Source organism: Kwoniella botswanensis, chromosome 1 (assembly GCF_036426115.1).
Source record: "Kwoniella botswanensis chromosome 1, complete sequence".
In the NCBI taxonomy this organism is placed as follows: Eukaryota; Fungi; Basidiomycota; class Tremellomycetes; order Tremellales; family Cryptococcaceae; genus Kwoniella; species Kwoniella botswanensis.
The window spans coordinates 10,454,224-10,479,944 of record NC_088599.1 but is presented as its reverse complement, the minus strand read 5'-3'; the positions used below and the strand labels follow the sequence as shown (position 1 = coordinate 10,479,944).

General features: G+C 44.1%; 9 protein-coding genes across 9 annotated transcripts; 4 read left to right on the top strand and 5 right to left on the bottom strand.

Annotated features, from left to right (window-relative positions):
• Window positions 1-114: 114 nt before the first annotated feature.
• Window positions 115-5,131, top strand: L199_003958 (uncharacterized protein; the record flags this gene model as incomplete). The annotated part of the gene is made up of 21 exons (XM_064889686.1): window positions 115-135; window positions 338-349; window positions 409-433; window positions 496-538; window positions 599-657; window positions 734-856; window positions 921-1,099; window positions 1,166-1,459; window positions 1,510-1,590; window positions 1,660-1,946; window positions 2,006-2,323; window positions 2,381-2,480; window positions 2,531-2,667; window positions 2,728-2,929; window positions 2,990-3,571; window positions 3,626-3,824; window positions 3,896-4,143; window positions 4,206-4,508; window positions 4,576-4,653; window positions 4,712-4,889; window positions 4,944-5,131. 21 exons carry the CDS (start codon window positions 115-117, stop codon window positions 5,129-5,131), a joined length of 3,657 nt encoding a protein of 1,218 aa, XP_064745758.1.
• Window positions 5,132-5,333: 202 nt separating this feature from the next.
• On the bottom strand, window positions 5,334-6,362 carry L199_003957 (uncharacterized protein; the record flags this gene model as incomplete). The annotated part of the gene is made up of 1 exon (XM_064889685.1): window positions 5,334-6,362. One exon carries the CDS (start codon window positions 6,360-6,362, stop codon window positions 5,334-5,336), a length of 1,029 nt encoding a protein of 342 aa, XP_064745757.1.
• Window positions 6,363-6,696: 334 nt separating this feature from the next.
• Window positions 6,697-9,338, top strand: L199_003956 (uncharacterized protein; the record flags this gene model as incomplete). Its single annotated transcript, XM_064889684.1, has 10 exons — window positions 6,697-6,814; window positions 6,879-7,109; window positions 7,264-7,392; window positions 7,456-7,513; window positions 7,592-7,704; window positions 7,796-7,879; window positions 7,972-8,692; window positions 8,814-8,992; window positions 9,078-9,134; window positions 9,217-9,338. 10 exons carry the CDS (start codon window positions 6,697-6,699, stop codon window positions 9,336-9,338), a joined length of 1,812 nt encoding a protein of 603 aa, XP_064745756.1.
• Window positions 9,339-9,967: 629 nt separating this feature from the next.
• On the bottom strand, window positions 9,968-10,720 carry L199_003955 (uncharacterized protein; the record flags this gene model as incomplete). Its single annotated transcript, XM_064889683.1, has 3 exons — window positions 9,968-10,358; window positions 10,488-10,572; window positions 10,675-10,720. 3 exons carry the CDS (start codon window positions 10,718-10,720, stop codon window positions 9,968-9,970), a joined length of 522 nt encoding a protein of 173 aa, XP_064745755.1.
• Window positions 10,721-11,484: 764 nt separating this feature from the next.
• On the bottom strand, window positions 11,485-12,077 carry L199_003954 (uncharacterized protein; the record flags this gene model as incomplete). The annotated part of the gene is made up of 3 exons (XM_064889682.1): window positions 11,485-11,520; window positions 11,727-12,004; window positions 12,071-12,077. 3 exons carry the CDS (start codon window positions 12,075-12,077, stop codon window positions 11,485-11,487), a joined length of 321 nt encoding a protein of 106 aa, XP_064745754.1.
• A 373-nt stretch (window positions 12,078-12,450) lies between these two features.
• L199_003953 (uncharacterized protein) lies at window positions 12,451-15,082 on the top strand (the record flags this gene model as incomplete). The annotated part of the gene is made up of 10 exons (XM_064889681.1): window positions 12,451-12,589; window positions 12,653-12,818; window positions 12,903-13,058; window positions 13,123-13,198; window positions 13,271-13,393; window positions 13,443-13,545; window positions 13,629-14,024; window positions 14,102-14,232; window positions 14,328-14,645; window positions 14,813-15,082. The coding sequence occupies 10 exons, from the start codon at window positions 12,451-12,453 to the stop codon at window positions 15,080-15,082; spliced, it is 1,878 nt and encodes a 625-aa protein (XP_064745753.1).
• A 472-nt stretch (window positions 15,083-15,554) lies between these two features.
• L199_003952 (uncharacterized protein) lies at window positions 15,555-16,155 on the bottom strand (the record flags this gene model as incomplete). Its single annotated transcript, XM_064889680.1, has 3 exons — window positions 15,555-15,720; window positions 15,899-15,923; window positions 16,101-16,155. 3 exons carry the CDS (start codon window positions 16,153-16,155, stop codon window positions 15,555-15,557), a joined length of 246 nt encoding a protein of 81 aa, XP_064745752.1.
• Window positions 16,156-16,538: 383 nt separating this feature from the next.
• Window positions 16,539-17,237, bottom strand: L199_003951 (uncharacterized protein; the record flags this gene model as incomplete). Its single annotated transcript, XM_064889679.1, has 3 exons — window positions 16,539-16,957; window positions 17,029-17,121; window positions 17,195-17,237. 3 exons carry the CDS (start codon window positions 17,235-17,237, stop codon window positions 16,539-16,541), a joined length of 555 nt encoding a protein of 184 aa, XP_064745751.1.
• Window positions 17,238-20,794: 3,557 nt separating this feature from the next.
• Window positions 20,795-24,315, top strand: L199_003950 (uncharacterized protein; the record flags this gene model as incomplete). Its single annotated transcript, XM_064889678.1, has 6 exons — window positions 20,795-21,073; window positions 21,134-22,554; window positions 22,602-23,675; window positions 23,749-23,937; window positions 24,042-24,134; window positions 24,195-24,315. The coding sequence occupies 6 exons, from the start codon at window positions 20,795-20,797 to the stop codon at window positions 24,313-24,315; spliced, it is 3,177 nt and encodes a 1,058-aa protein (XP_064745750.1).
• Window positions 24,316-25,721: the final 1,406 nt, after the last annotated feature.

Genomic DNA, 25,721 nt, shown 5'->3' with positions numbered 1-25,721 from the left:
AATTTGCAAGATGTGCTGAATGATATAAGCTGATAGACCGGACAAGAGGGGGATTCAACATTCTTCATCCACTCAACCACACTGTGGACTGAATCTATCTGATCGAGCAGTGAAATGTGGAGGCCCGGAATAGCAGTGAGTTACGTAACGACTTGGTTGACGCGGGTAGACGAACATGAGGTTGAGTGGACTGCTAGTGCAACAGGCGATTTACCATCCGACGCGTTTGATCACCAACTGGACTCAACATTACTTTCCTCCTTCCTCCTTGTTACTCACTTGTCTCCTCGTCAACATCTCCGATATCTCACTACCTCCTGATCGGGTGGAGCTGTAGCGTCCCAATATGGTGAGCAGCTGGACTAATTACCGACGACAGCAGGTAAGCTGACCGTGTGTATTTAACAGTACATCAAAACCATAACGATTCAGGGTATGTTCTTTCCTGGCTTCTTCCTTCCTTCAACAGACTCAGACTTACAACTATGTGTGTAGGCTTCAAGTCCTATCGAGATCAAGTGGCTGTTGATCCATTCTCGTGAGCTCCTCTATGTGCATCTCTGCAAGCCATATACAGCTGACTGTTCACCTCAAACAGACCAGCACACAATGTAGTGGTAGGACGAAATGGAAGTGGAAAGTCGAATTTCTTCTCAGGTGAGTTCCATCTGCTAGCTTTCAGATCGGATCATGCATCATCAAGTATCAGCAGACAGGCTCACCGTTGTTGTAGCCATCCGATTCGTACTTTCCGATCAGTATACCAAGATGAACAGGGAGGAAAGACAGCGCCTGCTGCATGAAGGAACATCTACCACTACTACTCTTTCAGCTTATGTCGAGATCGTCTTTGATAGTTAGTTGAAATTGCCCTTTCGCCAAAAGCAGGAACGATCCCAACTGATTCCTCATTTATTTAGACTCTGATGGACGTTTCCCAACTGGTCGATCAGAACTAGTTCTCCGACGAACGATCGGTCTGAAGAAAGATGAATATTCCTTGGACCGAAAGAGTGCAAGTAGGTCAGAGGTGGATCAATTACTGGAAGCTGCAGGGTTTTCCAAATCGAATCCCTACTATATCGTACCTCAAGGAAGAGTAAGAGTCCTTCCTGCCTCTACATAACCATCGATCCCGACTGATTTTGGTTAATACATTCGTTAGATCACTCATTTAACCAACATGACGGATAAAGAGCGATTGAGATTATTGAAAGATGTAGCGGGAACAGAAGTGTATGAGCAGAAGAGAGCAGAATCGACGAGATTGATGGAAGAGACGGATACGAAAAGGGATAAGATTGCGGAGATCTTAGTGACGATCGAAGATAGGTTGAATGAGTTGGATGAGGAAAAGCAAGATCTGAAGGATTATCAGGAGAAAGATAGGGAGAGAAGATGTTTGGAATATGCCTTACATCAGAGAGATTTGGAGGATGTTACGGTTGCTCTTGATAAGGTGAGCTTCCCTTGTCTTGGCGATGATCTTAGCTAACTTGGCTTGAGTAGGTCGAAGAGGAAAGAAGGGAAGATATTCATAATTCCAATACTAAGAGGAAAGAGTTCAACGAGAAGGAGGAACAAGTTCAAGTAAGCTACCCAAATGTAACTTCTCCTTAGGTGAATCTGTGCTTGTAGCTGACAAATGGACTCTTGCAGAAATACGAAGAATCTCTCACAACTGCTAAACATGCCTTATCTACCACTCAACTTGCTCTCAGGCAGTACGAAGCGGAAATGGCCGATCTCGTCCGGGCTCGAACGGAGATCGAGTGTGTCATTGCTGATTTCACTACAGCTGGAGAAGCGGGAGAGCAAAGAAGAGCTGAAGTCGCAGAAGAATTGCGATCTTTGGAAGAGAGGATCGAAGAAGCGAGCGAAAGATTGGATGAACTCATTGCAGATGCTGAGAGAAGGATAGCCGAGGAAAGACAAGCGAGGGAAACGTAAGTCATCGTCTTCGTACTTACTTTACTCACTCGCACGAAGCTGAAGAATGGTGTAGTCTTGAAACTACCCAATCTAAACTTGCAGTTCTTTTCGCCAAGCAAGGTCGAGCTCAACAATTCGCCACTAAAGCAGCTAGAGACCGATACTTGCAAGGTGAAATTCAGTCGCTCAGAGATTATGAGACCGACCAGCAAAGACGAGTAGATTCCTTGAGAACCGATGTGGAAAATGCGAAAGATCAACTCACAGAGGTCATGGCTCGATCTCGAGAACGAGGTAGACAAGAAGTTGAGAGAAGAGAAAATTTGAGGAAGATGGCTGAAGAAGTCACTACGCTGAGAGGTGATTTGGACGGCATGCAGGAAAGACGAAAGTATGTATACACCTCATGCTAATTTTGCAGATGACCAAGCTGATACGCTGTTGGTAGGGAGTTATGGCGAGAAGACGGCAAGCTTGGTCAAACTGTATCTAACGCTAAGAGTGAGATGGATTCGGCTGAAAGGTCCATTTTGGGGATGATGGATAAGGTTAGTGCGATATATCGAATGACCGCATGAGGCTGAGCTTGTCGAAATAGGACACAAGCAACGGGCTTCGAGCTGTCCGAACGATTGCCAAGCGATTGAATTTTGATGGTGTTTATGGACCTCTATATGAACTTTTTGAGGTTTCAGATAAATACAAGACGGCGGTCGAAGTAACAGCGGGAAACAGGTAAGATTCGGTATCGCTATTGATTCCCATTACATCGATTGCTAACTGTTCATCTCACAGTTTGTTTCATGTCGTCGTTGATAACGACGATACCGTAACCAAACTGCTTGAAGTGATGAACCGCGAGAAAAGTGGACGAGTCACCTTCATGCCGCTCAACCGATTGAAAAGCCAACAGGTAATCTATCCCAAGGCGAACGACGCTTTACCGATGATCCAGAAAATTCAATTCGATAGACAGTATATCATGGCATTTGAGCAGGTGCGTCCAACGAGCTGGCAAGATATGCAGATATCAGCTGACTCTTGCAAAAAAAAACAGGTATTCGGTCGAACTATCATCTGCGAGGATCTCCAAACAGCTGCTCAATACACCCGAAGTCACAATCTCAACGCGGTGACTATCGAAGGTGATCGAGTCGATCGAAAAGGTGCTTTGACCGGTGGTTATCACGATGTCAGAAGATCACGTCTAGATGCAGTCAAAGCAGCTAAGAAATGGCGAACTACCTACGAAACTGATTCCGAACGACATCGAGAAGTGAAAGAAGGTATTGCCAAGCTTGAGCAGGATATCTCCAGAGCGATGGGTCAAATCCAGGTGTTAGAAGCTAAACGAAAACAAAGCGTGGATGGTAGGAATGTGTTAGCAACGCAACGAGATTTGACGGCTCGTGATGAGGAGGGTGCGAAGGAAAGAGTAAACAAATTGGAACAGGCTTTAGAAGACGCCGAAGGTGAATTGAGGGATGCAAGATCGAAGAGAGCATCTTATGAGGAAGAGTTGAGGACACCAATGAGACAAAGATTAACGGATGAAGAGGTTACTCAATTGGAGGAGTTGACTCAGGACGCCGAGGAACAGAAGAAAGCTTTGTTGGAAGCTACTCAGGCTAGGACTAAGGTGAGCTGAATCGTCACAGGGCATTGATCGAAGTAGCTCATCGTTTCTGGATAGGTCACCGGTGAACGAAATAGACTCGAGATCGAGTTGGCCGAGAGCTTACGAAGGAGACGAGAGGAACTCAGAGCGAGACTGGACCAGATGGAAGGTGATGCTGGAAGTGGTGTTCTGCAAGCTGGTGAAGTGGAATTGAGAAATGCGGAACTGAGAAATCTCATAAGATCAATCGAAGATCTTAGTGAACAAGTGACAGGTGGGCCAGCTCTTTTGGTTGGACCGCGGTCAGTTTTTGAGCTAACTTTTCGTCACTGTGGTATCATACAGAGAGCGAAAATCGAATCGAAGAACTTACATCTGAGATCGCAAAATTGACGGAGAACCTTGATAAAGTCCAGTCGGAGCAACTTGAAAATACCCGTGCTATCATGAGAGTTCAGAAGAATGCTGAGAGGTATCTCACCAAGAGACAGACCTTGATCAACAGAAGGGAGGAATGTAATAACAAGATCAGAGATTTGGGTGTATTGCCAGAAGAGGCTTTCTCTAAGTACATTGATCAGAGTCCTAACAAGGTGGGTGTTGGAGTCATCCTCAATTGGAACGATTGAGATTAGCTGATTCCATGGTTGTGCAGATCGTCAAACGATTACATAAGGTCACCGAAGGATTGAAGAAATACGCCCACGTCAACAAGAAAGCCTTTGAGCAATACAACAATTTCACGAAACAGCGAGACGAACTTTTAGCTAGAAGAGAAGAATTGGATGAATCTGCTGAAAAGATAGAAGAACTCATTGTTACACTTGATCAACGTAAGGACGAAGCTATCGAAAGGACTTTCAAGCAGGTCTCAAGGTATTTCGAAGAAGTTTTTGAGAAATTGGTTCCTGCTGGTAGAGGGGAGTTGGTCATGCAGAAGAGGATCGAAGGGTACATCGTAAGTTATAGTTCACATGTAGATGCAGTGTGTCATTAACTTATTGATGTGTACTATGTATGTGTAGGACGAAGAATCAGAGGAGTCTGGACCTGTTGGTCGAGAGAAGTCTGAGATTGATAATTATACTGGTGTATCTATCAGGGTGAGTTGAACGTGCCGGGCTGCATGATGAACTACAACTGACTGAACCATTCTCTCAGGTCTCGTTCAACTCTAAAGCAGATGAAGGACAACGTATCCAGCAACTATCAGGTGGACAAAAATCGCTCGTCGCTCTCGCATTGGTCTTTTCCATCCAGAAATGTGATCCTGCGCCGTTCTATCTTTTCGACGAGATTGACGCAAACTTAGATGCTCAATATAGGACTGCCGTTGCTAGTGAGTTATTCACTACCATCGACTGGGTCTTCAGCTAACGATCGATGATATCAGGTATGATCCATGACTTGTCATCAAAAGCTCAATTCATCACTACCACTTTCAAATCTGAGATGTTGGCTCAAGCGGATAAGTTTTACGGTGTGATATTCGATTCGCAGAAAGTCAGTAATATAGTGGTGATCGATAAGACGAGTGCGAGTGATTTCGTAGAGACTTCGGCTCAAGTTGGGCAAATTTAGGTGATGTTTACTTAATACTCCAGTAAATGGTTTCATCTTTCCTTTGGAATCGGTTTGACATGTTTTTTATGATATTATACATTTCTGGGTATACCCTCTTTCTATATGGTTGTATGTATATGCAAGGTATATAAAAGAACCTGTCCTTCTATCATTACAATCCCATCTATATCTCCTTTATAGACGTACACCTCTTCTCTTCTTACAGGCATCTAGGCCATATTCCTTCACCCACCAAATCCTTGATGCCCGCAAACTCCAATACCTCTCTCAACCATGTTCTAGTCTGTTCGATCTCTACTGATGCAATCCTAATCACACCTGCCATAAACTTCTGATCAGTCTCGCTATAAGACCATATAAGTTCCTGTGGGGATTTCAACTGATATTGTCTAGTATTATTCGATTTGAATTTAAGGTATTCTGTAAGCTTTTCGAATTTAGGACCTATAAAGAGTATAGTCGAATATACATGGTACGGTGCGAGACTTTTCGCCATCCGAGGTTCTGAGTCTCCCGTGGTGGTGATTGAATGTTGGTTGTCTAATACCATCCTTTCTCTCATGAGCAATTCATCGCCCATATAAACCTCGTTCGTCGAATCGTAATAATCCATTGACCATATCTCGGTTTCTTTCTGTTGATCTTGCAGACCTCTACCGGAGTTTACCCAATCTAGAATCAGGGCTGATCCGGTACAATCGGATGGCAAGACGAATCGTTGATGTTGGGTATATTTCGATTTGGAAAATGGACTTATCGAATCTGGCAACAGTAACAACATACCGTCGGTTTGAATAGTAACATGTAGACGTTGTTTGGTCATTTCCCCTTGTATTTTGGTATTGGACGATTTGGGTCTTATACCTGGACGTTTCTTGTAGACTTTCGTACTTCCCTGTGTCCACATCACTAACCCACATCCCTGTCCTACTTCACCCCGTAGAGATATTAGATCACCTGATACTAATCCACCTCCATAGGCTAGTGTGTATAGTATACCTAGACTGGAAGGTTGAGAAGGCAGTGCGGATGGAGTGAGAAGTTTAAGAGGGTATGCAGCGGATAGAGTGGAGAATCGAGCTTTGGTAGATGATGATGAAGATGGAGTGACATCTTGACTGGATGAGGCGGGAAGGGAGATTGCGAATGATCCTGATCCGGATGATATCTTGCTCGGTATATTGGGCCGATGTGGTGTTACTGCTGAGGAGTCATGTTGGTTGGACATCTCATCGTTGACTCGCAGTCTTCTTGAGATGGTATTATGAGGGCCTGATGAGTGCTTTAGAAGATGTTGATGAGCAGAAACAGTATTGATGTTGGTCCTTATCAGCGGGGTGCCCTAAACTCGTTGAAAAGTGATGATATCATGATTTAATCATAATCTCGCCATGATCACCGAGATCCGCTATGATCATCTCCGGCTTTACGCGGTGGACGGTGACCGAGATGACCATTAGTCGTAGGGAGATATAAGTTATATTATCCAACATATAACACCTGCCCTTCCTTAGTCCCCCTGCCATCGCCATTGTATCTCCTTACAGAGGGTATCATCCAACATGGCAGCCATATTAAGACATCAGGACTTACCCGTGATCCTGCACAACGACAAGAGGGGTTTGTTGACCGTCGAAGATGGTAGATTGGATGTCCTTCAATTATCAAGAGATGGTAGACGTAAGTTTGACCTCTCTCATCTCAGGCTGAATGGGACTGATATTTTGTGGGATCTATGGGACAGCACCGAAAAGACTCTTGTCTACACCTATACGGAACTTCCTTCTAGCCAAACTATCCAACGACAAAGGAAAAGGTTCAGGTCAAAATCGAAGATTGGATTTACACACTCTAGGAAATCCAAGTGGGATTTCGACATCCTTGAAATTAACGAAATTGCATGTACTAGTCGAGCCTATAAACGTACCTGAGGCTGAGGAGTGGTGTGAGAATACCATGGGATTGGCTTATAGAGGTGAGTAAGATGATTCTCAATGGTACGGGTATGGCTCATGATGGAGGAGCGTGAGGTCTGTGAGTCTATGGGGATGGGCATGAATCAGAAATTCGAATCCGGAATTAGCAATTGATCATCAACCAAAGCTGATGATATACTCCGCCGGATGTAGCCATAAAACGAAATAAGAAAGTCTTGTTACTTGTCAACCCAGTGGGAGGTAAAGGGAAAGCGAAAGGCATAGTTCACGATATCGTATTACCGATCTTACAAGCTGCAGAATGTCAGGTAGATCTGAGAGGTAGGTCAACTAACACCCAATCGGAAATGAGGTATAGCTAATGGACGAATGGAGGGACTTCAGAAACGACACATAGATTGCATGCTGAAGAAATCACAAATTCGATTGAACTAGATTATGAGTGAGTATTCAATCGAAGGAGTAACTGCTTGTTTACTATACACATGGGAGGGCTGGGACTGATTGACGAACCGTTCAGCGTCATCGCGACCGCATCGGGTGATGGACTAGTATACGAAGTCTTGAATGGTCTAGCATCAAGATCAGATGCTAAGAAAGCGTTAAAGATCCCTATCGCACCTATACCGACGGGTATGTGTTCCTTGACATTACTGGCAGCTTCTCTTCCTACACAATCTCCCTTTCGAGCTAACATGTGTAATTCACTGTATGATCTCGATAGGTTCCGCCAATGCTGTCTGTACGAATTTGTTCGGTGTGAAGGATACATTCAACATACCCCTAGCAACGCTAAACATCCTGAAAGGTCAGTATAAGTACCAGAAACAATAAAGCCATCTATCATACTAGAGTCACCTATCCTTTCCGTTACTGATTTGTGTTTCTACCGACTTACAGGCCAAACGCTTCCTATCGACCTATGTTCCGTTCTCTTCCTTCCCTCTCAACAACGAAGATTCTGCTTCCTGTCCACCGCCCTCGGACTGATGGTAGATCTCGACATCGGCACCGAGCACTTAAGGTGGATGGGCGATAATAGATTCTTATATGGCTTCCTCAGGGGTATAGTGAATAACAAGAATTGTAAAACGAAGATACATCTGAAAGTTGTTGAAGACGATAAAATATCCATGGCTAGGAAAGCTAGGGATAGGGTGAAACAGCGACTTGTAAAAGATGATAAAGTGTGGGGTGGGGGTACGAATCCTTTAGTAGAGGGGATGAATGGGTTGAGCGTCAGTGGCAATATCGGAAGTAGGAAGAGTGAGGGGGATGGAGCGAAAACTCCTTCAGCTGAAGATGGACATGCGAATGGAGTGGGGAATGGAAGTACAGATACAAACGACATGGTCGCAGGGGCAAGTAGAGCAGAAGTAGCAGAGAAAGAATACGTACCTGATCATGGACCTATACCGGATGCTAAACCCCTAGAACCTGATTCGACATGGATAACGATCGATAGTTCTGTTGCTTTACCCACATCAACCCTCAAAAGATCATCGAAAGGTTCTCTAAGGGGTAACAGGAGTTCAACTGTCAACGGTGGGAACAGTATCAACATACAGAATACAGTGAAGAAGGGAGACTGGATAGATGGAGAAGGCTTATTGTATTTCTAGTGAGTGAATTGAGTCTTTTACCCATCACTGCTTCGCTATATGGCCACCGTACATCAAGCTCCCACAACGTGCGATCGTCCTGCTGAAGGGCTTTCGCTAACTAAGCTTGATCTTTCACAGCGCCGGTATGATGCCCTGGGTCGCCCGAGATCTGATGCAATGGCCCGTCTCCATCTCAGGCGACGGTCTGATCGACGTGGTAGTCCAATCGATCGTCCCGAGGATGATGATGGCGAATGCTATAACGGGTGCAGAGAAAGGTGAAGCGTATTGGCTGGAATGTCAACATTACTACAAGGGTAAGTTTTCAGCCTGAACTACCTACCTATCTATCTTGTTTATCCTATGACACATACTGATATGATATGATATCATGATATATAGTATCAGCATTCATAGTTGAGAATCTAGATAAAGCGAACCAACCGATCTTCACAATAGGCAAGTCATTCTTCTTTTGATCTATCCTATATCGATTGTCGGTTGAACTGACAAAGTTTATCGTTCTGATTTCCGACAACAGACGGCGAATCTTTCCCATGGGATACATTCCACGTCGAAGTTCATCCTAGAATAGCTAATTTGTTAAGTCTTAATGGCGATTTTTACGTTTCTGATTTTTTACGAAAACATGATGAAAAGTGAATTGAAGGAGAGTGGATGGCAATCAAGGTATAAGCATTGTTTACACGATAGATCTACTTATACATACATTCATGATTTGATGAAGATAAACCAGATACAGATTATATCAAGATTTATGGAAAAAGGATTGCTTAGATCCTCAGATCCATAGATCCTCAGATGGATTGGATATTGGTGGGGTGATAGTGGACGATAAGTAGTTTCTTACATTGTATATATATATAGTTTATAATTGAGAGTAACTCTGTTTAACGGATGTCAAATGCAAACGTGTTGTTTACTGTTTTTACGATCACCATCTTCGACAATTGGGTATTCCTCATCCGTCAATGTTGACTTGAAGCAAACCGGATGGATTCCTATTAATTCGCTTGTTCATGGGTTTAAGCCATACGATTGCAGTAGATATGTCGAGATCATTCATGCATTTCTTCGTTTCTCTATCGAAAGACCTAATAGCATCGTATATATCTATATGTACTCCGTAAACGTTTCGTCCAATATACATATTATTCTATAATGTCGAAAGAAAGTGTGTTACAACACAGTTTATCTATCAATTGACCCTTTCAACCTTTTAATCACATATTGTATGAATGGATGAACAGTGTTTGTCACCGACTCATTCATCATTCATCAACCCTATCATTCCTTTTCCTATCCATCAACCACCCGAACCCATCTTTAGAAGAAACAGGTTTCATAATTTTCAATTTTTCTTTTCTGTAATCTGGATTTTGATTTTTGGCATTTTGAACGAATGATCGGAATCCTTCAGGTCCACCTTTTTTCTTTTCATCTTGATTGAGATTGAGGTCAAGTTGTTTATGAGATTTGAGCTTGATAGATAAAGAAGAGAAGTTGAATTTAATCCTTGCTAACCCCAGATCTATGCTTTGACTGGAATTAGATTCTCCGGGAGAAGGAGTCGAAGTTGGATTTGGGTATTGGACTGATCGGGAGATGATTGATGAGAGTTCGTCAGAGCGAGTACGTGAGATTGGAGAAGGACATCGTGAGCTGAGGTAGTAATTAGTGAAGGATCAGTTTATCCTCCTTTCAATTTGTATATCTATATATTTATAGGTATATTGCAATGTTATACTAGTCGTAAAGGAGAAAGGATGAACTGGACAATGTGACACTCACGTAGGGGCAGAAGAATATCTTGTTGAATAGCCTGTTGATGTGGTGTTGGTCGTCCTTGATCTGGTAGGTCGGATAGATGAAGTGTCTAAAATCCAGTATAACAATCAGTGATAAGTAGTGTCAAACATTAACAATAGGATAGCAAAGAAGTCGAACGGGTGGCAAAACTGACTGATTTATCACTCACCTTTGAAAGAAGATGATCTCCTTCTGATAGAATCGAATATACCCATTTTTTCGTTTGACCTGTGATGAGCTGGATACGATCTTGAGTAAGTATTGATTTCAGTATTGGTGTTTTGATGTTGACTGATCTCTCATCGAAGAGGAATTGAATCTGACCGTCCCTTCGAGATAGGTTATCTATATATACCGTTGTTTCTCTTGATCTACCTCCGAGTTCTCCCTATTCGCTCGTAGCCGTAAACGTTTGTTGTCTTGTGGGTATAAGCCTTATCAAACGTTTTGATGGTGAGTGGGTATCTGATGGGTAACTGGTCTGGATCTGCGTTGGTCTGTCAGTCTAAAGGATGGTATAAAGTCAAGTATGGCGAGTTGCTTCAACGTGTGTTGTTTGTTACGCTGATGCCGGCGGTATTCGCAGCCTGTCTTTTTTTTTTTTGGTGTGTTATGTCTGTGCGTGGGTTGATAGGTGTTTCAAGTTGAATAAGCACGAGTATCAGTGAAGATTCTCAAGTTTCATCAAACTATCTATTAGTGATCTTGCCTGCTTGCCTTAGACATGGATTGTCTGGAATAGGCATCAAAAACGTTGATCAGACATCAGCTTTGTTCTAAGAGTGACCTATTGATGAGTGTCTTTGGTTCGTATCACACAGTTTATGATTTTTAGATGGCGTTTGATGAGTTTGAATCCGATCTTGCCAATATCCCCAATGATCAATTGATGCTTGAGACAGATACACGATGATACATACAATATGTTACATGGTCTAGAGGTACTTCCCCGAGTGTCCTACTATAACTCGATTCACGCTCACTCCCATGCCTTCTTGGCTCTCTGTCTCTTTGCCTGTGAATTGAATGAATGTATAGTCAGCATTCTACAATGCCAAGCAAAGTAGAAGAGACCATTCCGAAGATCAAAGGGATTCCTTCTAGATCGAGGGGATGTAGGCATTCATCATCCCTCCAGACTTGAGGAGGGAGACTTTTGTGATCCCTAGGACCGATGTCTACTATTTTGGATGTTGGTTCTGCACAATTGTCTAAACTCACCTTTTTCTCCTCTCTCTCCTTCACTTTGTTGCCCAATTTCTCACTCAACTCTATCGCCCTTTCTTTTCCCTTTTCATTCCTTGCTTTCTGCTTCTTCGATACCTGTTTATTCTTCGAATTCTTCTTCTGCGACTTCTGAACCTGTCCAGAAGGGTTGATCATGGTAGCAGGCAGCCTGGCGTTCTTGGCTATTTTTGATGGTTGCACGGGGATTCCACTGTCGTTCCCTCCTGAGGGGAAAGAGGGGACGGAGGTTGATGGGCCTGCTTCATTGTTTCCTTATGATAATTCACAGAATCAGCTGCGTACTCGTGAGATACGTATTCTGCGGTCGGGCTACATACCTGACATTGGGGACGGGCGCTCGTTGGCTTGATGTGCTGTATGAACAGGGTATACACTTGGAGATATGATTACTGATGAAGAACAGTTCAGTTCTTAGCGGAACGATGGATGCTATTCGTACCGTATCTCAAGATTTGATGGAAAAAATTGGTTCCCTTTGGTCGAGAGATTAGAAATAATTGTTCCTGAATCATACTCGAGTAGTAGTTGATTATCCCTGAATCCCTCATTCCTGCTGTTAGCTGAATCCCAACGCGTCTATAGGACAAGAATTATACGGGGCAGTCAGAATAACAACAGACTCTTCTAGCTTTACTTCTGATTATCTCAACATCTTATGAATAGGATCGGATCGATGAAGATATAACCCTTCCTCAAGATGCTCATCTTGTCCCTTTCCATATCCGTTTTCCTCTTACCCCTCCTCTCTTCGGCTCAGGACATACAGCGACCTCAGACCGCCAGGACATGTATACCATCAGGTAACGAGGAACCTATCAACGCTGCATTCTCAAGGGGTGAGTCGATTTGTCTCGTTGACTATTCATTTGCAGCTGACTGAATGTCACCCGCACATACAGGAGGAGCAGGAACGACCGTCACACTGTGTTCCGGATCAGTTCATCGACTCAATTCTTCTATCCTTTTCACCGCTGAGAAGCAGACTCTAACGACCGAGAATGATGAAAAGGGGTTGAATAGGGCGATGCTGATTGTGGAAGGTCCAGATCAATCTGCCGCTATCAGGTGGGTACTTCCACACCACAGCGCTTAAGGTCCTTAACGTGGAGGGGACACCGTCGGAGGCTGATGCTTATTTGTTTTTTGCAGGGCCGACTGTCAACAATGTTCTTACGCTACTATCAAATCACTAATAGTAGACGGGAATAGACCTCAGCTACTGAGGATACCGAAGGGTGATGCATTGATCGAAGTTGGAAATGCTGAGAGACAGGTTGTGAGGGATTGTAAATTGTATGAACCGAGGTGAGATCAGTCTAGTCCGGTGATACGCTTTGAGTCCTTACTAATGATGAATTCAAAAAAAAAGAGGATGGAGCGCGTTACATTTCCGTGAAGGTGATAGGAAACAATGCAGGTACGGTAAAGTCATAAATAACGAGATTGTCAGTTACGACTTAAACATTCATGACAGTCCTACAGAGAAATGTAGCTGAACGAGTCTGGTTTGATGACAGGGCCCCTGTGGTGAGGAATGGGATGACGACTATGATGGGCAAAATGAACTGGAACCTCCTTTTGGTAATCCCAGATCGGATGGTATAAGTTTGGCTTGTAAAGATTCACTAGTGGAAAAGAATGTGAGTGTATGCTGTCATGAGGAAATTACCATCTAATCTTGTATGACAGATCGTATATGATACCACAGATGGTGCGATCGTGCTCTTCGGTTCGGCAGGAAGTGAAGTGAGGAATAATGATATCTACTCTAGGACCAGGGTAGTTCTAGGAGGTGTGTTGTCTTCTTCAGTGGAAGTCCCTATCTTCCTCCATACTCGATCAAACAGTCCTCCTAACATACCACTCTATTCGCAGGAATAAATTTGGTCGACTATGACCCATGGCAAGGCGACTACATGCTCGTAAATGTCCATCACAACCATCTTCACGCATTTGGTCGATTTTTCACAGGCGGCATAGTCATCGGTCCATCGACATGGTCGGACGATACGGAGTCTACCGTTCACTCAGGATCAGTCACGGACAATTACTTGGAAGGTGATCATTTCGGTTATGGTATCGTTGTATCGTCTGCAACAAGTTTCACTGTATTACGAAACACCGTTCATGACGATGCGAAATTTAGAGGTGTCAATGGAGCTAGGTGTCCCAAGGCTCCTGAGAATGGTAAACCCACTGCGTTCTTGATCAATAGGGGTAGTGCAAAGGGTACTTTCCAAGATGATTTTGTGAATGGCGAAGTACAGCATAGTGAGTTTGGTTATGCATCCGAATGCGACGAAGGACGAAAAATGGAGACTGATGGTTTTCTTCTTGCTCTCGCTTAGTCATCTGCGTGAACATGCCTGATGAGAATGGGAAACCATACAAACCGTGGAGATTCCGGGATTCATCTCAAGCTATAGCTGCTAGGGCTGCTTCTGGAGATTCGTCAGATCCCGTAGTGCAGGCTGCTTTCGTGAGTGATTAGATATTGAAGGATCTATCGTGATTCTTCACGATATGATACTTTGATCATTTGAACTATTGAGCTGACCTTTGTAATGATCGTAGGACGCGAGAATAGCCGAAGCATTAGTATCATACCAATTCGCCCTCACTTCAGCAATGGACATAATCAATGACAAGATTGAAAAGATTACCAACCCAATTAACGAGGAAGACTTTGCAGTACCAGTGTATAAGCACGAACATGAGATCACCGCGGAGAACAAGCAGAAAAAGAAACTAACGAGCTCAGGAAATAGGGATATAGATGAATTATCAAACAAGTTGGAAGCTTTAGAGCAGAATAGTAGGAAAGTGAAAAAGAACTTTGATGGATTGAAATTAGATTTCGAAGGGTTGAGCGGGAGGTTGAAGAAAGGTGCTGTGAGTCGATTTATTTTACGACATACGACATACGCTGTCTTGTATCCTTGTGGTTTCTGAATGACAAGATTTGTTGTTTCGGTTTTCCACCATATCGTATCCCCTTCAATCAGATTGACGCACTGATCACTCGAGCTAACATTTATCTTTCGGTATGAATGTAATAGGACGATAATAAACCTATCATCGAATCTATATTCATCAAAGTCCAAAACATCCTATCGGGAACTACACCGTTAATCAGTAGTGGGAGTAGTGGTAGTTCCAAGCACTTTGTACAGAGTGGTAACTCGACTTTGAGATCAAGTGGGACATTCGATTCTATACCTTTCGGTATATTCGGTGCCGTCGTTGGATCATCAGCGATCTTGTTGGCGGCTAGTAATCTGTTTAAGAAGTTTAGGAAAAGAAGAGGTAAGAGTAATAAAGCGATATAGAATGAAAAGGTGTTTTGGTATATGCAGTGAGTTAAAGGAAATATTCGGGATGTTACATTGTTATAGACAGATACAAAGATGGCATCTGGATTTGATCAGACAACAGTACTGGTCAAAAGTGTTCAGTTGGCAATCACATTATACTACCAGTTGTGCTGCTCATAATCGCGAATCGGCTGATCTTGTCTTGCTCTGCTCATCATCACTGATTCGGTGATCGAAGAGCAATACAATACTCCTCCTTTGACTTGAGTACAGCCGCACAGCACTATTCCTCATTAGTGAGGGTGAATAAGATCATGATTAAGCTCGAACCAGGCTCCGTCAATCAGTACTGATATCTATGGTATGATTGATATATGAAATAACTTGAAGTGTACATGGCATGACATGTCGCATGATTCAAACTCAAGGAATCGTCTTTTTATTGATCATATTTAATCCAACTCAGACATGGACTACTCCTTCTTTCCTATCCACCTCCATTACCACCACCACCACCACCTCCTCCTCCTCCTCCCCCGCAGCCTCCACCACCTCCATCACCACCCGAAGACCCTCCCCCCCCTCCACCGCAATTCCCAGATCGGGATCGAGAAGATCGGCCTCGGGAGGTATCTTGACCTTGATTACCCCATCTGCGCATACCGAGGAATAAAAGATCAGCGCGAGCAGAACGAGTGGTGTAAGGTAGATACTTATAGGAGTAAGAAAAAGGAAGAGTTACATACTCAATTTAAAACCGGTGAGGATGACATCAAGATTCAGCATTTCGAACCGTAATGAGAGAAAAATACAGAAAGCTACGGTACTCACTCCTCTGGTCGAACAGCATCCACCTCTGATTCTCAAAACCAAATTAGTGGACTTGACATGATATCCAGCACTTCTACTTTCGGTTCTGTTTTGAGCTATTGTACATGTATCCCTTTGATCAGAAAGAGAGAAAACCGTCGACTCTGTGAATTTGAATTTTGGCCGCGTTTCATGATGAATAAGGTTTGATGGATCAACTTACTGGCTGTATCAGTAACGCTGATGTTGGTGCTTTTGCTGAAGAGTTTGTATTTCATTCTGAATATCGTTCAAGGTTGAGATGAGTAAAGTACAGTTTGTTGAATTGAGGAAGGGTATCGATTTATGGATGATTGGTTGGTCTGCATACGACGTGGAAGTCGACTCGTGTTTGTTGTTCACATGTGTGATAAATCAAAACAGAATGATCGTTGTTGAGCAGAAGCCTTCATTGTATTGAAGTATGATGATATCCACGTTTTACCCGTGACCTGGATGATGATGATGATGGTGATGGTATCGCTATACATGGCAAATGATTGATTGATGTGACTTGTTCGTTCCCCTCTGTACCATCAACAGTAGTGTGTAATACAGTGCATTGAGCTGATATACAAAACCTAAGCTTGACTCTTACCATTACTTCAGCTGTCGAAATACATCACATCCCTCCCATCCCACCTCCCATTCCTCCAGCCGAAGACGAACTGAATGCCCCTCCTCCACCAAAAGCAGAAGAGGACGAATGATCATGAAGACTATGAGAAGTGGTACCGTGATCGTGAGTCGATGCCGCAAGTTGAGTATGGGAGTGAGATCCACCTAGTCCATGATCATGTGTGCCGCCATGGGAGTGATGAGTATGACTGTGATTGTGCTCAGGATGGGGAGCGGGAGCAGGATCAGCACCATCGTCACCACCAATTTCACCACCTCCTTCGCCTCTATCACCCGATCTGCCTGCTGATTCGATACCCCCTTCTACTCGTGGGGTGCCATCGGATGGCGATGACTTCCTACATAATGGTGTCAAGCTGTCTGACACGGAGATATGGAGTTGATCATTCTGACTTACTCGATCTTTGGGAATGAATATGAGTCATCATTAGTGATATCCCAGCATGTTCATAGGGTAATACAGTATAGTCCACTCACACCTCTTGTTGAACAACATCCACCTCGTAATCTCATGATTCTCTCCTCATTTCGAGCTTGCTGAGCGTATTGCCCAGCCGTTTTAGCTTCTTTGAGAATGATGAAGAAGAGGTCACATCAGCTTTGATTCTCCACGGCGATACCTGTTGAGCTAGGACTTACTGGAAGACTTCTTGAGCTTTTCAACTTTGTCTAACAATGGCATGATGTGACCGACTCGACGAGAAATGTGGTATTGTAAGATAGGAAGAGATAGCTAGTGAGCTGTCAGGGTGGAGAAATTGAAGTACGCAATATAATCATGAGTGTAATGGGGAGGCGAAGAAGCCTATAGTATATGCACAGTGATGTAAAAATAGCAAGACCAGTACGATATATTCACCATCAAAACGTGCTTTCTGTTGTGTGTGCTGTGTATCGCGTACACACGCCTCTGATTGATCGGTAAATCTGCGCTGTGATATGATGCATACTGAAGGATTCATCGATGATGCCTCATCTGATAGAGTCCAATTAGTCGAACATTCGTGATGTTAGTAGAAGCTCGAAGAAGGTATATTCTTGGATTAACTCACTGCCTCATGAAGCAGTCACATCAGACTATTGATCTTGCGGTTCCTCGACTTCCTCATTAGCTGAATTGATGATGTGGTGATCATCAGACGTTAAGAAGCGACATAGTAATCTTTCGCTTCCTTCTGTTTTATGTGAGGAGGGAGGTATGTAGTCAATTCTATCAGGCTTATCAACCTGACTACCTGCGAGGTCATCTGCCACTTTCCCTTGTTGCCAAACATTCCTTCGTTCTCCCCTAAATTTAGGACCACGTCAACTGAATCATGCGTCCTTAGCCGGTCCATGGTGAGACATCAGGAAACGTTTCGTCCAACACCACGAGATGTATTTACAGTTATGTGGATGTCCCAAATTGATATCCGGTTCCGTTGAGAGTGCCCAACAGCTTCGGATGGACTGGTCATATTGTATACCTCTTTGCAAAACGGCCGCCGTCATTGGCAGCAGGTCTACCACCCTTCGCTGCCAATAGGTCCTTCTGGCGTATTCCAGCATGCATAATACAAGTAAACCTCTTTTCGATACTCGTGCCCGAGCAGCGAAAAACCTTTTGATTAAGGATAGGATAACTTCGCACCAAGGAGAAACATACCGTAAAGATGTAAAGGCGAAGATCTCCGATAGCTCGAATCTTCGGTTAATAATGTCCGATTGCGGATAGCTTACTCCTTGTCCATCCATAGCGGTCATGTTCGATAGGGGACTTTTACGTACGAAGCTGAACTGGTGTGTGATGTGTACGAGTAAGAGGAGAAGAAGAAGAATGCACAAATGATAATGGCGTTCATTGCATCTGACCACTACGATGAGCCGAATTGCTACAGCAGAACAGTTCAGAAGACTCAATTTTTCGAAGTACGTGCTACCGACAGAGGCGGGCCTCATAAAATTTTATCTGGAATCAGTCCTGTTCCTTTTTTCTTTGGGGAGGAGCAGACATCTAGAGGAGCAAAGATGCATACATACTCGCAGATACACCCCAAACCTCGGCCGGAACATGCCATAAAGGACATACCCACTCTTCTCTTTTGGTCATCAAGCGAAGATGAAAGTTCTGTTTCTCTTTGCTTCCTCTCTGTATGGACCCCCATAGAACATGTGCTACACAGCCTTGACCCAACGGAAGGCAAGGGGAGATAAACCTTGCGTTCAAGACAGCGATGACCATGAGGACAAGGCCCGCTCGGACACCTCGTACTCGGACAATTTAATTTTGAGCAGTCCACTGGTCAGCAACAGCTGAACACCAAGTGACGGAATAAGGGGTGATCAGGGGCATTAGTCGAACCCAACTATCTTTAAAAATGCTCCGAGAACAAGGGGAAACCTGGATCGCGCGAGGCGAAATAATGCGAGCAGGTCCGATCTTACCGTAACGCTTGTCGTAGAGTACAGCTAGTATACCCTGAAGAAACTACCAAGCAGTGTACGGTGCCTGAGTAAGCCCAGAGGTATAACTCGTGTCCAGAGCGTACGGATGGAATGACTAATCTCTGTACGAGGACCGCCTGTATTCGCACTTTGCCTTTCACCGTTTCATGCGTATCTCTCTATCTGGTCATCAGCAATCTTATCCTTCCCCATCATCCATCATCCATCATCTCTTCCACTCCATTCCATCCCATCCCGTATCCGTGCACCCACCCTTCTAGCTACTTCCACCTCGTTCCAGTACCATCTGTACCGTCCTTTCTGTCCATATCCACCCGCGGATCAAAGCTATCAATCATCTGTTCAGCGGCCAAGAAGGCAATCAAACAATCAAACAGCTGTAGAGTATTAAACGAAGTCCGAATCACATCGTACCCCTCGTACCCTCTCGAGACGTTGCACAGACTGCATCCGCAATTCGGCATAAACGGATATACGAAGCGGACAGGGCAGCAAGCAGCTGTCATACCTCGAAAGCGCAGGAAGGGAACGGATTGCCTGTAACCGGACGCCGGTTGTACGACATACCAAACCCAATCATTCTTCAAGGTGTCAATGATAGATCCTTCTTCTTCATCTTCTTGTTCCTTTACAACACAGCAATCAGATAGGGTCTTGGAAAGATCATTTGTCATCCCATTACCTCGAGTATAACAATACTTGTCATTGGTATTCCTGAATATCAAATCTCGATTGGAATTGGCAAACCAAACACATCCGACATTCGTCTCACTCACAAGGTACGAAAAATATTCGATCGCTTCTTTTGTGTTCTGTAGCCATTAGTCGTGACCCAAGCAAATAATTATATATGTCTGGTGAGTATCCATATACCCATCTCCTTTGTCCTCTTGAACTATACCCATAATATAACAACGATACCTAACATCAACCTTTGGTCGACAACAACCTACATCAGTACAACGATAACAACGCAATCATATCCCTTCAAAGGATATATATCACTATTGCTCTCTTTGACTTTCACTTTCGCTGACTAATCATTGATATCACACTACACCTTCAACTCTCCCAACATCACATTGCATCGCATCATATTATCCTCAGCATCGCTACATTCGAATCTCAAGCATACATCATCATCCCGCATAATTAGCATATCAGCACATACTCGACAAATCGCAAGACGATAGCATCCTTGGAAATTGAGTTTTTGACAGGTCAAAACTAAACGTGAGTTATAGTTCCTTTGACAACTCAATCTGGTTCTTTGTTCTATCCTTTTCTATTTCTTTCGCATCGGAGTCCGAGGCCGTTAGTAGAGATACCTTTTGCTCTCAAGCACCGCAAAAAATACTCGCTACTAGCCATATCCGGCCATATCCGTGTGACCCCTTTCAGACTGTTGGGTGCTTATGAAGAGGATCCGAGATAGACCTAGATGGAGGTGAGATGATAAAGGAGAGACTTAACACCCCTGACCAGGGCTCGTCGCCGTCTTGGAAATTTGGGGATCAGGAGAATCAGGAGAATTTGCTATGGACGGTCGCATGTGGGCCATTTAGAGCACCAGGGGTAGAGGTGCTCAATGATCTACTGTATGAGAATAATGGAAATCTTTTACATGGTCTAGATATCTAGTGTAATCTCCTTCCTTATATCTGTCATCGCCTCCAACAGATTCATATCTTCTTCTGGATATGCCGTTTATTATAATACTGTATAGCTTGTGCTGACACAATATAATCTTTTTTCATGTCGAATTCGCTTATATGATACTTTCTCGCTATCAAAATGTCACAATACAACAACAACACAATCAATCCGTCTTTCCTCGTTCCTCGCCTTCCTACCCGGAAACAGGTTCCTTCTCAGAACCCTCGTCTCGATACCACTAATTTAGATCCCAACCTTATCAACAGTGATCGACCTCATACAGCTGTTTGTCGACCCGCACCACCACCACTGCACTTACACAGACGTGCCATCAGCTCTATCTCCAGTCTTCCCGTGATTCTAAGCGCTTCACTCGAGCCTAGCTCCATGTCATACCAATGGCCCCCACAATCAGGAGTAAGCACTTCCTCAATCGTCTGCTCAGTCTGCCTAATAGCTGACATATCCTTTGCTTAGTACGATTCCCAGAATTATAACAACGCAGTCCAACAGTCATCACAGACCTCCGATGAGAAGGAGCCGCTCAATCTCGCTTTAGGTCCAGGTCAGGGTGTGTTGGATCTGATGGGTATGCACCAGTCGGGTCTCTCCAACTCTGCACCTTCGACCGCTACCACAAGCAACACGAGCAACAGCTCCGGATTTAGCAGTTATCATAATGGCGCATCGTATTCCTATCGTCCTTCCCTCAATGTCGATACCAGCAACTCATCCTTTATAACTCCACGAACCCCGGTGCAGTTCCCTCCTAATTCAGCTTATTCGTCTAATCCACCTTCCGGATTCCCCACCGATAGCACTTCCGATGGTGAGATCATCACTCCCGGATTGCCCATCCAATTCCCCAATGGGTATAACACCTTCCCTTCCAATACCAACATGACGGATTTCTACCCTACAAACGACAAACCAGCGGTGTCATTCCATGATTTCCAATATTTCCCTTCGCAGTCTACCTACCAATCTGCTCAACAGATATACCAGCCTCAGTCGCAAGGGACTATATCGCCTTCTCAACTTGGAAATACCCAAAACTTGAAACCAACAAAGAGTTTCAGTGATCTTTTGATGGGCAGCCGTGCATCATCTTCATCTTCTAGCTCAGCTGAAGGCCAACACGATTGGAGTGGCAATGTACTAGACGAATGGACAAGACCTCTCGGTAAAGCTTTGAATCAAGATCCTCAATCTTCTTCTGCCATCGATTTTTCGAACCTTGCTGGACCTTCGCGCAATCCTCTCTCTTCCCTACCATCAGTTCAGGTATCTCCTGCTCCGCCACCAGGTGCTCTCGACGATGCTATGCGCCAATATGTCCATGCACCCAATCGACTAGCTTTTGGCGAGAGGAAATTGATCGTCATGAGTCCAAAAGTCGGCCAGAAAAGCTACGGTACCGAAAAGAGGTTCCTTTGTCCTCACCCACAGGCGACTCTGATCGGCGGTTCATGGTGGAACAAAGCTCAAGATGGTTGTCCGGTGTCTCCACTGGTAGCACCCAGAATCAACATCAGTCTCACTGGTGAACAGCCAGTAAAAGATGCTGCAGTCAGCTGGACAGCTGTCAATGGTAACAACCTCGACGAGAAGATCAACACTCAAGCATTGAATACGGAGGATCAACCCTTTGTTGGAAACGTCGCTGGGAAAAACCTACATATATCGGATAACGATGGTAAAAGACGTGAAGTCAAGGCTTTGGTAACGATCAAAGCTCCGTTGAAAGTTTTCGCGGGACCAAACGGTTGGGGAATATCCAAGAATACACTCAAGGATATCAGTGATGAGAGGACATTAGGTATATTTGAGAGCAAGGAGATTAAAGTGATCAGTAAACCTTCGAAGAAGAAGTCAAGTGCGAAAGCTGGAGAAAGTGAGTTCAAACATCTTGGGAACGTTGCTAACCCATTACAGTGATCATCAGTCATGGATCGACAATCGCTCTTTTCAACCGAGTCAAATCGCAGACCACTTCGACGAGATACCTCTCAGTCGTACCCGATTTCACTCGTATAACGGGATCCGATGGACTACCAGTCACTGGCGCTCAACCACCTGTGTATCCCAGTCAAAGATCTACATTTAGTGGATTCACAGCGGATGCCAATAATTGGGAATCATTCATCATTTGGCTCGTAGATCCTAATCGACCCGGTGGACCAAGTTTGGCGCCTCCCCCGCATGCCGATTGGCCCTCTCCACCAGCAAACATCATCGCTCCCAGTATACTCGTTCCCCCGATTCGATACAATTCGACTGTAGTTCTGCAATCACTTCAGACGGGTGTGATCTCTCCTGTTCTGATAGTCCGAAGGATCGAATCGGATGCCGATGCTGTTGGGATGGATGGTCATAACGCGGATATCCCCTCGGCCTTACCCATGGGAGAATATGCTGGTGATTTAGTATCTCAGCTTCAAAAAGTCGCTTTTGAACTCTACCGAACTGATACTATGGAGAGATTGGCCAACGACCCGAGATATGGGGGATTCTGGCTAGCCTGTGTGCAAGAAGCTGTATCTGATCAATTGGTCGCGCAAGAAAGGAAATGGAGTAACGTGCAGATATCTCATCGTGGTGGTTCTCGACCAAACTCCGTGCCCAATACACCTCAACAGAGATTCGGTGTTTTACCCATGACGCCGCATAACGCATCGATGAACCTGCCTTCCACGCCTTCCAGTCCGGTCAGCTCAAACTCGTCCACGACGTTTGATTATTTCGGTACGCATAGCAGAAAATCATCTACGCACTCTTTGATGTCGCCTAACATACCTGAAGTTCCTTTACCACCTTCTTCGACGGATGGAGGACCAGTTCGAAGACACCGTACGGGCTCGATGGGCAAGAACGCCAGCGGACCGTTTGTCAGACCCCTTCACAAGAAGAGAGGTTCGTCTTCTGGATCACTCGAATACCTCCCTAGTCCCGCCATGACTTCCTCGCCGGAAAACCATAGGATGCAATGGACGATGGACGTCGGTGACAGTTGTATATGGTGAGTTAGCCCCTTCTAGCCTGTCTTCGATAAGAGTGATTTACTGATTGTACGACGTGATGGGGTGTTATAGGAGTATCGTCAGCACCGAGCAAACGACATATACGTTCTATGTTCCACCCTTCGCTCAAGAACCTGTCGAACCCTACGCGCCATTCCCAATTGCCAACCGGATGTTACCTTCGAACCTCAGTGCGGACAATGGCCCCGCCAGGTACAATCAGCAATACACCTCGCATACGGACGCACCGTTGATGACATTGTGAGCGATCTTTTGTTTTTTTTGCACCGTTATATATGTGTGGCTAATGGTTAGATGATCTTTCCCCTTTTCGTTGTTCGTTGTGCGTTGTCAAACGATTGTAGGTATGGAAAGAATTTTGTCAGAGCACCGGATGGACATGCGCATCACATAGTGTACTTTGGGTCTACACCGGCTCACTATAATGAAGTTAGATGGTGAGTCGAATGTCTTTCTTTCACACTACCTCGGGCTGACTTTGCGCTCATGCGATATAGTCACGAAGTCATGGCTGCTGCCGAACCGCATCTACCACCTGGCACTCGAGCACCTATATTTATAGTACGAGAAGATGGAGGCGTGATCATTCCCACCAATTTGACTTATCCTCCTACATAATTATCTTCTTGTAACTTGACGATACAGAAGGAAGGGGAGCGAGTCAACTTTGTCCAAGTACATACCCACATTTATACACATATTCACATACAAATTGTATAGTTTCAACATAATCGGCATTTCATCTTTCAGTCTTTTTCTTCCAATATAGAGTAAATCATCTTTTTTTCTTTTCTTTTCTGATTCGGTCTGGTACGGTTTTTTGGTTTTTCCTTGAAAAGAAGGATCAATCAACATATTATCATTTACTAATTTATTGGTAATTGGTCTTTTTCTTTTCTACATTGTTTAATATAACGTTGGTTACGTGGTTTATCAGGTCGAACGGGATAAAATGTATATACAATATATGACATATAAGCTATATGTAATTGATATCGATATAGAATTATCATCATTGATGAAATGGACAATACGAGATACATCACAAAATCACTCTGTAGTCTAGAGGTTTCACTTGAATTGGTCAGATGGATTCTAATTCTGTTAAATTAGATCAGTGAAGAGGGACGCTTGATAAGCGTTCTCCATTCGAGCCTTCCAGATCTCTCAATGATCGTTGAGATAAACTACTTCTACGGTGGTAAAAGTGGGGTTCCGGCTTTTGATATGTGTGTATGTCACACGGACGAAAGAGTGATCGAGACCATCAAAAGAGGAATGCAAACTAGGTGCACAGCAGAGGAGCGGCGATGCTCAATTACGAATCTCCAGTGAGGTCTCTAAGGAAGTCCATGAGAACCCGATGGTCTGTTAGACTATCTCATCTATCTCAATCGGTATTGGCTTACAAAGCTATTTTTGAGTGAACATGTTCCTCCACTACGTCGATGTATGCATATAATGACTGTCTTTCCTGTGTCTGGGACTCTGGAATTGTCAGTCGAGGCGATACCGTCAAGCTAGAACTGGTTACACTTTGATAGTACCAAGTACGACCGACGCATAGCCAATTCACCACTCGATCCATCATTATTCATTCCGATATCATGCCGCACCAGCGTAAGTCTATATCATCCAGCCCTGCTTACTTATCCAGCCAATACAATCTAACCCATCGATATCCTCGTGTAGAGATCGAGAGGAAAGAGAAACACCGAGTAAGAAAATTCGTCAAGAAATGGAATGACGAAACAATGATCATCCTAACTGCTGCTGGAGTTGGAGTCGCCACTGCAAGTTTGGGTATATCAACTTTGTCATTGGGAGTAGCTGTTTTAGCTTTGTTATGACACTGGAAGCGTAATCGTGAATACAATGAATCCAGTGAGTAAGTCGTGTCTTCTTCGTGATGGAGCTTTACGGCTCGGTTATGCTGTATTTTGTGATTGACTAAGTGATTTTGTTAGGAATGTAGATGTGATCGAATATACCACCATTATTCACCACTCCTGGATTGGTAAATA